Source organism: Chiloscyllium plagiosum, chromosome 26 (genome assembly GCF_004010195.1).
Source record: "Chiloscyllium plagiosum isolate BGI_BamShark_2017 chromosome 26, ASM401019v2, whole genome shotgun sequence".
In the NCBI taxonomy this organism is placed as follows: domain Eukaryota; kingdom Metazoa; phylum Chordata; class Chondrichthyes; order Orectolobiformes; family Hemiscylliidae; genus Chiloscyllium; species Chiloscyllium plagiosum.
Window position 1 is genome coordinate 10,515,847 of NC_057735.1, and position 13,316 is coordinate 10,529,162.

Below are 13,316 nucleotides of genomic sequence, written 5' to 3' on the forward strand. Positions count from 1 at the left end.
TGTCCTCGGCTACTTTGGGAAACAAGAAATGCAATTGCTTCACCACTTGCGAAGATCTTTGCATCCTCGCTTTCCACTGGAGTCGTACCTGAGGACTGGAGAGAGGCAAATGTAATTCCTCTCTTCAAGAAAGGAAATAGGGAAATCCCCAGCAATTACAGACCAGTCAGTCTCACGTCTGTCGTCTGCAAGGTGTTAGAAAGGATTCTGAGGGATAGGATTTATGACCATCTGGAAAAGCATGACTTGATTCAATGCAGTCAACACAGCTTTGTGAGGGGCAGGTCATGCCTCACAAACCTTATCGAGTTCTTTGAGAATGTGACTAGAAAAATTGATGAGGGTCGAGCTGTGGATGTGGCTTATATGACCTTCAGCAAGGCATTGATAAGGTTCCCCATGGTAGGCTCATTGAGAAGGTCAGCAGGAATGGGATACAGGGGAACTTAGCTGTCTGGATACAGAATTGGCTGGCCAACAGAAGGCAGCGAGTGGTAGTAGAAGGAAAATATTCTGCCTGGAAGTCAGTGGTGAGTGGTGTTCCACAGGGCTCTGTCCTTGGGCCTCTACTGTTTGTAATTTTTATTAATGACTAGGATGGGTTAGCAAGTTTGCAGACGACACAAAGGTTGGAGGTGTCATTGACAGCATAGAGGGCTGTTGTAGGCTGCAGCATGACATTGACAGGATGCAGAGATGGGCTGAGAGTGGCAGATAGAGTTCAACCTGGATAAATGCGAAGTGATGCATTTTGGAAGGTCGAATTTGAAAGCTGCGGACAGGATTAAGGATAGGATTCTTGGCAGTGTGGAGGAACAGCGGGATCTTGGTGTGCAGGTACATAGATCCCTTAAAATGGCCATCCAAGTGGACAGGGTTGTTAAGAAAGCATATGGTGTTTTGGCTTTCATTAACAGGGGGATTGAGTTTAAGAGCCGTGAGATCCTGTTGCAATTCTATAAAACTTTAGTTAGACCGCACTTGGAGTACTGTGTCCAGTTCTGGTCGTCCTATTATAGGAAAGATGTGGATGCTTTGGAGAGGGTTCAGAGGAGGCTTACCAGGATGCTGCCTGGACTGGAGGGCTTATCTTATGAAGAGAGGTTGACTGAGCTCGGACCTTTTTCATTGGAGAAAAGGAGGAGGAGATGGGACCTAATTGACGTGCGGGTTCTTTACACAGAGAGTTGTGAGAGCATGGAATGCGTTGCCAGCAGCCGTTGTGGAAGCAAGGTCATTGGGGACATTTAAGAGACTGCTTGACATGCATATAGTCACAGACATTTGAGGGTGCATACATGAGGATCAGTGATCGGCACAACATCGTGGGCTGAAGGGCCTGTTCTGTGCTGTACTGTTCTATGTTCTAAGTGGTCTTGTTATTTCTCCCCCTTTACAGAGTTCATTGTGCAGTTTGAAGAGAACAGGTTTCAGCCGAGAAAGTGGCACAATTTGACCCGAATCTCAGGCAGCATCAACTCTGCCGTATTACAGCTCTCTCCATACGTTAACTACCAGTTCCGGGTGATAGCGGTGAATGAAGTTGGAGAAGGTGCCCCCAGTTTGCCTTCTGAACGTTATCAAACAACTGGAACAGGTGATAGTCCAAACTTGACTGTTCTGTCTTGTGTTTTGATGATGTAACTCAACACCTTTACAATGTGACACAGAAGCTAGGAGCAAAGGAGGCAGCTCAGCCCTTTGAGCCTGTTCCACCATTCAATATGATCATGGCTGACACTCTATCTCAACGCCATACTCCCTCTATGCCCTGTGATGCCTCTCTTTCTTGAATATATTCCATGGCCTGGCCTTCACAGCCTCCTATCATAGAATCCCTACAGTGTGGAAGTAGGCCCTTTGGCCCAACAAGTCCACAAAGCCCTCCGAAGAGAATCCCACCCAGATCCATTCCCCTACCCTATTACTTTATATTTCCCCTGACTAATGCACCTAACTTAGGCATCCCTGAACACTATGGCCAATTCACCTGACCTGTACATCTTTGGATTGTGGGAGAAAACCAGAGCACTCAGAGGAGACGCACACAGACACAGGGAGAACGTGCAAGCTCCACACAGACGGTTGCCTGAGGGTGGAATCGAACCCGGTCCCTGGTGCTGTGAGGCACCAGTGCTAACCACTGTGCTGCCCACTCCTATGGGAGTTAATTACTCAGGCTCACCACTGTCTGACTGAAGAGATGTTTCCTAAATCCTAAATGGCCTGTCCTGTATCCTGAGACTGTGACCCCTGATTCTAGACTCCTCAGTCAGGAAAAACTTCCTCCCTGCACTTGGTCGGTAGAGACCTGTTAGAATTTTAGTTGGCTGGACAGTTGGTTTGTGATGCAGAGTGATTCCAACACCGGCTGAGGTGACCATGAAGGACTCTCTTTCTCAACCTTTCCCTTTGCCTGAGATGCAGTGACCCTCAGGTTAAACCACCACCAATCGTCTTTCTGACTAATGAGATCATGTTTCACATGGACTGGTTGGACCAAAGAGTCTGTTTTTGTGCTGTATGACTCTATGACTATGATGGCTTTATCATACAATCTGACAATCGGATCTGCCCTGAGCTTTGAACATATCCTCGGTGAATAATCAGTTATTTATATTTTGGTTTGTCTAATGCATTACTCCCCTTTATTTCACTTGGGAAAATTGCCTTGGCCACATGACAGGAAATTATACTTTTAATACACGTGAGGCTGGCACCAAGCAAACTCCCCCATATTGGGAATCGCTCCCCTCAGCCTGGTTCGCTTAATGTTTGAGACATGTTTGAGATGGACTGAATACTTGGTAGGTTTGCCAATTCTGAGTTGGATGTATTCTGAGAGATCAAATGATATAACCTTACTCTTCCTATTCACCTTGACCTCTTGTTATTGGTTGACTAGTATGTCTATCCTCATGGCAATCATCTTCCCAGCTTCAACCCCTTCCACTCGAAAGAGGGGTGGTTACATTTTACTGTGCATTTCAGGACCTGGGCTGCAGGACTGAAATGGGGGTCAAAATCTAGCAACTGTAAGCAGTAGGTGTGACCTTGCCACAGAAAACCTCCCCATTGGTTTCCAGTGGCCAACAGTTCAATGAAGGGCACCAGAAGGACTCAGAGGTGTGCATTTTAGCCTCAGCAACCCCATCAAGATAAGTGGGCTTCACTGAGGTTGCAAAGTTCTGACTTTTGTGACTGAATTTGATGTTTCTTGGTGGACAAATTGTCTTTTTATCGATAAGGATGATATGTTTGCAACTAATAAACAGAAGTTTCCAAAGTGAATGGTAAAGAAGCATTTCTTTATGCCTCTATGATTTTTTTCTCTTCTGGGTTGTATCCAAAGCAATGCTTAAGAGGTCAACCTTCAATCCTTGGACACTGCAGGGCAGGTCCAGAGGGCTGGTAACTCTAATTCCTGATATGGCCCCATATGAATTACAAAACTGATTTATCGTGGGTAGTGTTTCTGTGTTTCAGAAGAAAGGAGTTCATCAATCCTTTCTTCATATCTGTTCTCAGGTGGATCTGTAGTGAGTGTCAAGGAAGTTTAGAGCTGACACTGACTAATGTTTGAGAGTATTATCAGCATTTATAATCTGAGCTATCAGTTTGTTGACATTTAGCATTGAAAATTCCACATTAATTTGATCAATTGAAAATTCACCGCAGCTGCAACTTCAGCACCATGGACAGGGAAATGGTCTTAGAGCAAATTTGCAGGCACTAAACTCAGATCTGGCAAACAGGCAAAATGCAGAAGATTGCAGAGCTGAACAGGAGAGGGAAAGAGCTGTTGTTTTTGTATTTTCATGCTTTTCCTTTTAGATAGGCTGTGAAATTTCCTAGAGGCTGACGAACAGGATGATGCGTGCATGCTCCTTCCTTGTATTAGCACTTTAGGCCTTTACTCCCAAATCAGAAGATAATAAATAGGAGCTGGGGCATTTCAGAAACATTCGCCACTCTCTCTCGCCCGTCGTACCTGGGCTGATTTCTGCCTTGACTCCACAGTCTTGTCCCATCTCTTTTTTGATACTTTTGCAGTAACTCTTCCCCCTCTTTGGCATTCCGATAATCACTATCCCACTTTAGTTTTAATTTAATTGAAGTCTCCATTCAAGTTGTTAACCTGCCATGGGATTTGAACTCACATTCTCTAGTTGGCTAACCCTGTGGCACAACCTTTAGACCGTAGATATAGGAGCATAATGAGGCCATTCAGCCCAATGAGTGGACTCCATGATTTGATCATGGTTGATTTGTTTCTGAACCCTATTCTCCTGCCTTCTCTCTGTAACCTTTAATCTCCAAGAATCTTGTTTTTCTTAAATAGAATGAACATCTTGGCCCCTAGAATCTTTGTGGCAGTGAGATCCACAGATTCACCACTCTCTGGTTGCTGAAATGCCTCCTCGTTTCTAAAGGATCGCCCCTGCTGTCTGAGCCTGTGCCCTAGGGTCCCAGTCTCTCATATTAGTGGAAACATACTCTCCACATCCACTCTATCCAGGCCTCTCAGGATATTCTGTAAGTTTTAATCAGATCCCCCCTCATCCTTATAAACTCCATTATGTGCAGATCCAGAGTCCTCAACCGCTCCTCATAGGACAAGCCCTTCGTCCTCGGAATCATTCTTGTAAACTTCTTCTGGACCCCACCCCTTGAGGAAGCCCTGCTGACTCATCCCTATTTTACCATGCACTTCCAAGCGCTCTCCAACCTCATCCTTTATTCAATGGTGGGAGGATTTATGGACTTTGACAAGCTATGAAGGCTCACCAGCTCGAATGGCTCAGTTGGTGTCAGCCCTGAAATTGGAAGAGGAGCTCCAATATCCATCTCAGTAGGCTGTGAATCCTGCCTCTTCTGATTTTGAGGGGCAACACGAACCAACAAACTAAGAGCTTGTACTTCAATCGAAAATGATTGGTCACGTTGGTTGGACCGAGGGGTCAGTCTCCATGCTGTGCATCTCCATGACTCTGTGTTGAGAGGAATGCATACTGCAAAGCAATTGAAAATATTGAAGCTATGGAATGGTTGACATAATTTGCCTTCATACAGCAGTACAAAGCTCACCCACTCTGTCTTTTGTTTACACACTTGCAAAAGGTGTCAAGACCTTTGCATTAATTGCTCCAGCAGACTCAGTACTAGAATTCTCTGAGTTCAACGAAACGGTTTGTAACATCACTTTGTGTTTTCCAGCTCCAGAACTCAATCCATCTGATGTTAGAGGGGCAGGAATATCAAAATCAAGCATGCAAATCAGTTGGACGGTGAGCACAGTTTGTCCTGTTATTTCATTCATCTCTTAAAAAGCCTCTTGTTAACCGCTGACCCAGGAATGCGGTGAAGGAAGTTGTTGAGTTGTGAACTGAGATGTCAAAGAGGAGCTAAATAATTTAACAAGGAGGCTCACTCAGAGATAGATAACTGGCTGTGAACACAGGCTAGGAGCGTATGGACTTCTCAAATACTCCTATTGTTTGTGTAGCTTTAAGAACAGCTAGAGATTCAATTAAACTTACATGTTATTGCTCGTTTGGAAATTCTTAGAGGGTGCATTGATTGTTCTTTAAAAATCACATTTGAATGATTAATTAACAATGAATGAGGTACTTCTTCACAAAGATCAATAACGAGAGGTCATGCTTTCAAGGTGAGAGATGGAAAGTTTAGGGGGGATACATGCGGCAAGTACTTCACACACAGGGTGGTGGGCGTTTGGACCGTGTTGCCAGCAGAGGTGGTAAAGGCAGGCACAGTAAGATGCATCTGGACAGATGCATGAGTAGGTGGGCAGCAGAGGGATACAGATGCTTAGGAATTGACCAACAGGTTTACACAGTACATTTGGATCGGCTCAGGCTTGGAGGGCTGAAGGGCCTGTTCCTGGGCTGGAAATTTTCTTTGTTCTTTGTTCTAAAAACCATTACAGTGCATTTAAAATAGTCCATGAGGCAAAAAGAACACAGCACCCACATAAATCAAACTCCTATTCCTAAAAATTTCTGATCCCCTGAATTGAAGCCCTCTTTCCATAAAGCCCTCTCCCCTCATCAGAATTCCCAAGGGGAACAAAGTATATATCTGCCATAGGATAAAGAAGAGAGATAAAAAGAGAAAAGAGTGCTAAAGAGAGCAAATCAATAGAGAAGAGAGGCTGGTTACAAAGGCAGACTTAAATTGGGGCTGATGGGAAAAAAATATAAGCTATTTTCTGAAGTCTAGTTAGAGTGGCCATCACTGGGTGGCATGGTCACAAAGTGGTTAGCACTGCTGCCTCACAGCACCCAGGACCTGGGTTCGATTCCTGCCTCAGGCGACTGACTGTGTGGAGTTTGCACATTCTCCCCGTGTCTGCGTGGGTTTCCTTCGGGTGCTCTGGTTTCCTGCCACAATCCCAAGATGCATAGGTTAGGTGGAGTGGCCATAGGAAAAGCAGGGTTACAGGAATAGTGTGGGTTGAGGGGGGGGTGGGGGGTGAGTTTGGGAGGGTCAGTGTGGATTTGATGGACTGAATGGCCTGCTTCTACTCTGTAGAGATTCTATGATCGTGGTTTTGCTTGTTTGTTTACGATAGACCGATTATTCTACCTTCCCTGATATTACATTCTGTTTTTCAGCCTCTGAATGGAACACAAATCAGTGGCCCGAATCTCAAGTATATAGTCAGCTGGAGACAAAAGGATGTAGGTGGGGAGTGGTCAACAGTCACCGTTCCCAGGTCCAGTTACATCGTCTCTCCGACTCCCTTCTTTACGCCCTACGAGATTAAAGTGCAGGCAGTGAATGATTTTGGGTTAGGTCCCGAACCAAGGATTGTGATTGGATACTCGGGTGAAGACTGTAAGTATTATCAAAGGGAAGCAAGCCAAGCCTTACAACTACTGCCATGTTAAACATACAATGTGCATAAAAGCTCCTTCAATGACAGACATCCAATTGTTTGCCTATAAAACTGAAGGTCCGATTCCTTTACTTTGTCAAGCTCCTGGTTTTAGTGTGGCACGAAACCACTCTCAGCTCTGGGCGACAACATTTGTCACCTCAAGTTCTCATTTGAAACAATGATCCCTGGGGTGACATTCCAATATGGGTCTTGAGAGAGTGCTACACCTGACACAGTTTCGAATTTCAGAAAGATACTAAATGGAGCTCATTCAGCCTCTCACATAGAAGGTCTTGTGGCATTTCTGGAAGAACAGGGAAGCCTTCCCCTGTTTCCTGGATGATATTTCCTGGATGCTGCCTGACCTGCTGTGCTGTTCCAGCAATAAAGTTTCAACTGATATTTCCCCCCCCCAGTTGGTTTCACATGGCTGTTGGTGGGAACTTGTATGGAACCAAGCTGCACTATTTCCAATTTTATAATGATAGCTATATTCAATAAATACTTAATTTTCATCATAAACATTATCAAAAGGAGGCAGAAATTTTGAGTTTTTCATCAGGATTTAGTTGCAAGAAACAGCCTTGAGAAAAGGGCACACCAATTTATACAGCATGAAAACAGGGTGGTGATTGGGTGGGCTATCACTGGAATGGACATTTAACAGGGACAGATAACGGTCAGTCTTAGATCTCAGGCCAGGCTATTTATCACTGATTGGCCAGGACATTGTCATGGGAATACAACAGTCTCCATGACCCCTTCTTTTCCAAGTGAGAACAGTGTAGTGTATGTAGAAATACCTTTTGCCTGCATAAAACAGACAGGAGAAAGTGAGGTCTGCAGATGCTGGAGATCAGAGATGGAAATGTGTTGCTGGAAAAACGCAGCAGGTCAGGCAGCATCTAGGGAACAGGAGAATCGACGTTTCGGGCATTAGCCCTTCTTCAGGAATCTAAAAGCCATTACAGATTCCTGAAGAAGGGCTAATGCCCGAAACGTCGATTCTCCTGTTCCCTAGATGCTGCCTGACCTGCTGCGTTTTTCCAGCAACACATTTCCATCTCTAAAACAGACAGGTACAGGTGCATCACACTGAAAGCCTGACTAATGATCTTAACCTGGTGTCCGATGTCATTCTTAGCTCAGTAGCAGAATCCCAGCTGATTGTTGATATAGTGTTCTGAGGGTTGCAAACACGAGCTGGTTGGATATAATCAGCATCCTGTCACGTGTGAATGATCAATGGAATAATGAGGGTGTGACAAAAAATCTATAACACCTATCTCCTCTTGGCAAAGTCTAAGTTCTGCACAACCAAGCGATTAATTATTGGTTTGACTATTTTTAAGGCAGATTGTTGACAGACAAGGGAGTTGATTGTAAACAAAGGTACACAGCAAAGTGGAGTTGAGGCTAAATTCAATCCAGCCATGATGTTATAGAATGATGGAGCAGGCTTAAGGGGCTGAATGGCCTCCTCCATAACTTGTATATTTGCATAGTACTTTGGGAAACATAGAAGTCATGAACAAGAGTTATGTAAAAACAAGCAGTTCTCTTCAGTGTTATTGGAGTGGATGCTTTGGATGTTAAGAACAAAATAGTCTGTGGTAAGACTTCAAATGACATGTAGCAAACTTGAAAAATTTGAGTCACCTCAGTTGGAATTTTGCAGGTGGCACAAAGGTAGTCAGATAATCAGCAATTGTAAAATTGTATTTATATAGCAGTCTTTAGTGTTGTAATCACTAGTGTTTCAGAGGAGTAATTATCAACCAAAACCACTTCTGGAGATATTAGGATAGGTGGCCAAACGTTTGGACAAAGGGTTTAGGTTTTCAGGAGTAGCGTCATGGAGAAAAGCTGGGAGGTGCAGAGGTGTCGTGGGGGTGTTGAGGAACTGAAGGCCCAGGCAGCTGAAAGCACAGTCACTAAAGGTAAAATCCAAGCTGCATTGTGAGAATGGAATGGGAAGAGTTCCGACATTTCAGAGGGTTGTAAGGCCAGTGGAGGGGGTAATGTGAGTCTTTGCAGGGATTTCAAATGGGGATGTGAATTTTACAATGAAGGCATTGTCAGACAGGGAGCTGGACAGTAGCAGATGACCTGAGGCTTCCAAATCCAAAGTTAATAACACATTGCCTTTTGCTGAGTTATAAAGAACATAGCACTGTCTCACATAATTGGATAAAATTCAGCTTCTGTATTTTTTGGATACATTTAGTTCCGATTGCAGCACCCACTGGGCTTTCTGGAAGGATTATTAACAGCACTGCCATTCTACTCCAGTGGAGGGCACTACCACCAGACTCTGTTCAAGGATATCTCATTGGCCACAAAGTAAGTAGCTGCAGGATCTTGATTCGACAATCAAATGTTATTAAATACTGTCTGCACGACATAACTATGAATACAGTGAAATCAATAGATTCATTGCTGCAAAGTCTTTTTTGTGTACATGTATATGTCTATACATATACTTGTGTGCCTGAGTGTCCGCATGTGTGCACACGCATGTGTGAGTGCATATATATTTATGTATGCATATCAGTGTGTATGTGTATATCCACGAAATGGAACAAAATAGTCTGTGGTAAGACTTCAAATGACGTGGCAAACTTGAAAAATTTGAGTCACCTCAGTTGGAATTTTGCAGGTAGCATAAAGTTGTGTGTGTGAGCATGTGTGACATGCATGTGTGAGTGCGTGTACATTTGTGTATGCGTGTCTGTGTATATGTGTATATCCACGTGTGTGTGTGAGCGTGTGCACATGCATATGCGTGAGTGCATGTACATTTGTGTATGCGCGTCTGTGTATATGTGTATATCCACGTGTGTGTGTGAGCGTATGTGCACATGCATATGCATGAGTGCGTGTACATTTGTGTATGCGTGTCTGTGTGTATGTGTATGTCCACATGTGTGTCCGTGAGAGAGAATACTTTGTGGGCTGATGTATACATTTGTGTGTGCTTGTGTGTGTCTGAGCAAAGCTTTTGTTTATTCTTTCATGGGCATGGAATGTAGGCATCACTGGCAAGACCAGCATTTGTTACCCATCCCTAATTGCCCCTGAACTGAGTGGCTTGCAAGGGCTATTTTAGAGGGCAGTTAAGAGTCATGCACATGACTTGGGGTCTGAAGTCACAGGTAGGCCAGATAAGGATGAGAGATTTTCTGTCCTAAAAGGCAGTTGTGAACCAGGTGGTTTTTTATAATCAGCAATAGTTTCATCCCTGAGAGTTGATTTCAATCCCTGTTTCAAATTTCATCAGCTGCTTTGGTGGGATGCATGTGCCCAGAACATTAGCCCAGGGCCTGTGGATAGCGAGTCCAGCAGCATTAGGATTATGCCCTGTATTTTTGTATCTGTCAGCCCCTTTTGGCCACCCCCACATTCCTGATGAAGAGCTTACGCCCGAAATGTCGACTATGCTGTCTGACCGGCTGTGCTTTTCCAGCACCACATTTTTGACTCTGACTCTCCAGCAGCTGCAGTCCTCACCTTCTCCTATGCCCTATTTGTTGACTAATTCTTGTCCTTTATCATCTACAATAGCATCATGAAGCCCAAATCAAAAAGTGCACACCACATGTCGTATTGCCTTATTCCCATTGATAGTTTCCAGAGTTCAGTTCGAAGTTTACTCCTCATTTACATTCTGAACGAAGAAGTGAAACTTACAAAGACTTCGCTGCTAATAGTACTGTCAGATTATAATCCCTAAAGGGCAGCATGGTGGCTCAGTGGTTAGCACTGCTGCCTTACAGTGCTAGGGACCCAGGTTCGATTCCAGCCTTGGGTGACTGCTTGGAGTTTGCACGTTTTCCCCATGTTTGCACGGTTTCCTCCCACAGTCCAAAGATGTGCAGGTCAGGTGAATCGGCCATGCTGAATTGCCCAAGTGTTAGGTGCATTAGTCAGAGGGAAATGGGTCTGGGTGGGTTACTCTTCGGAGGGTCGGTGTGGACTGGTTGGGCCGAAGAACCTGTCTCCACGCTGTAGGGAATCTAATCTAAATTCAAGTAGGGCATCGAATAGGGCAGTACGGTGGCTCAGTGATTGGCACTGCTGCCTCACATCGCCAGGGACAGCTTTGATCCTACCCTTGGGTGACTGTGTGGTGTTTGCACATTCTCCCCGTGTCTGTGTGAGTTTCCTCCAGGTGCTCTGGTTTCCTCCTACAGTCCAAAGGTGTGCTGGTTAGGTGGATTAGCCATGGGAAATTGCCCATAATGCCCAGGGATGTGCAGGCTAGGTGGATTAGCTGTAGGCCATGCAGGGTTGTCGAGGTAGAGGGGTTGGGGGTGGGAGTGGCTGTGCGTAGAATGCTCTTCAGAGTGTCAGCGTGGACTTGATGGGCTGAATGGCCTATTGTAGGGTGATTGTGTGAAAGAGCTGCTGGTTGTTTTGGGGAATGGAAACTCCTGTTGAATCCCAGAGCTTACTGTTCTCTACAGCAAGCCAGCACGAGGAGCAGGTTTTAAGGTTTGCGGTGCATTGTAAAATTCTAGAGCAGCAGAGAGCACCATTCATTGAACAAAACTTTCTGGAAGGTAATGGCGCATGGATAGCATGACAAGTCTGAGGAATGAGGCACAAAGTGAGTTCCAAGTGCCGGGAATCTTCACCCATTGGAAACATCACAGATGCCTGGATCTTTACTGGACCCTGACTGCTCATGGCAGGTCAAAGGTTCATCCAAGGGTGTAATCTTCCAAAAGGTAGTCAGTTAGCAGGATCCTACTGCATTTTTTGTGCAATTAAAGGTGACAGACAGGTTCTGATGGGGGTGGAAGCTCCATTTTGGGGGGGTGTTTGGGGGGGGGGGGGTGCACGACATTGACCAGACAGCAGCCCCACTTGGAGAGCTGGGCACAGCTGGTGCAGATAGGAGAGCAGGCAGATTCATATACAGTAGCATCCTCATGAACTTAATTGGCATTCTTTTCAAAAAGAAATGGATGGCCCACTGGCCATCAGCCATTGGTGTGGAGGAGACGGCCCTCTACAGCAAAGGTTGTGGCTCATGCTGTGACCTCTGTGTGTTTATAGCACATCCACTGAGGCCAGTTACAGAGACCCCCAAAGAACTTTCCATCCTAATACTCCAAGGCTGTCGTGACCCCGATGTAGAGTGGGTTGTGTTTGTCCTTCCTGGAATCTCCTCACAGCAAGTTTTCTCAAAGATAGGAGTCATCCCAAATTGGTCTCCTGCACCCCCCACCTCGCTCCATTGGGCTGGGAAAATTCCAGTTTCTGAAGGCCAATATTAATCCATTCCTCAAGTACAGTCAGATCTTCTGTAACGTTGTGTTCTTGTACAATCCTGCATTATCGAAAAATTGCGCTTTAGAAACAATGCTTAAGGTGTTGGGATGTAATTGTGTTACACTGCACATACATTTTAAAAGTTAGCGCTTTACAAATAGTGTCCCCAATTCGTCAATTCGCATTGATGAAACGCGCAGCATAACCTGTATAACCATATGACCCAATGTGCAGAGATTCAAACACTGTGTGTGTGTGAGAGAGAGAGAGAGAGAGAGAGAGAGAGAGAGATTGGGGTGGGGGGAATTCTCTGTGACAGCAACTCAGCCAATCAGAGTCAATGTGCCAACGAATCTACTCTCCTTTCTCTTCTTGTATAAATCACTGTGGTGATTTGAAGCTTGGCATTCTTGCATGTATCCTGATGCGTACAAGATGAGAAGCTTCAATAACATGTCTCTGTTTTCAGCAAGGTTCCAGTTTGTGCCGGTGGGATTGACTGCTATGAGCTTTCTTTTTTGTCATCTCCGTTCTGTCACGGAGATAGCGTCCAGACTGACTGAGACTCTTCTCTTGTTCAGATTCAATATTGGAATGAGGGAAGTCTGCTGAAGACCAACCAATACAGGTCACGTGTTCAGGTCACAGAGTCTCCCAGTCAGCGTCTGCGTGCCATTGTATCAGGCTTGCAGCCATATCACGCCTATAAGTTTCAGGTGGCAGCAGTCAATGGTCGGGGACGTGGTCCCTGGAGTGAGGAGTTTGCAATAAACACCACAGAAGGAGGTAAGTCGGCAAATGAACCCTAAATTGCTCCCCATCCACAGCCCAAACAATATTGTTATTCTGTAGAAAGAGCTCAGTCACAACAGCTGTGCCAATTCAGATCTAAACTTGTTGGTGAAATAGAACGAAGAGGACCTTTTGCATGAGGATACAGTTTATTGACAAATCAGTCTCAAAGCTCCTTATCACAACCTAACAACACAGGCACTGCCTTTATGTATATCTGTGCTCAGGCAATCGACGGACCCCTCCAGATTCTGCTTACCATTAAAACAAGCATTAACAAACCTAACAATGTCAGGAAGCTCTTTGCTCTGACATTGAATCAAACCCCATGTAAAATTCTGGG

The 13,316-nt window shown here is 44.9% G+C and overlaps 1 protein-coding gene across 17 annotated transcripts in view; it reads left to right on the forward strand.

Moving 5' to 3' along the window:
- Window positions 1-13,316, forward strand: part of nfasca (neurofascin homolog (chicken) a) — a 300,495-nt gene that overhangs the window by 239,371 nt on the left and 47,808 nt on the right. For all 17 annotated transcript variants that reach the window (XM_043716460.1, XM_043716472.1, XM_043716466.1 and 14 more), the window contains 5 exons: window positions 1,400-1,597; window positions 5,218-5,288; window positions 6,639-6,861; window positions 9,132-9,247; window positions 12,763-12,967. In XM_043716460.1, the coding sequence (XP_043572395.1) occupies window positions 1,400-1,597; window positions 5,218-5,288; window positions 6,639-6,861; window positions 9,132-9,247; window positions 12,763-12,967 (813 nt within the window). The remainder of the gene's footprint in view (window positions 1-1,399; window positions 1,598-5,217; window positions 5,289-6,638; window positions 6,862-9,131; window positions 9,248-12,762; window positions 12,968-13,316) is intronic.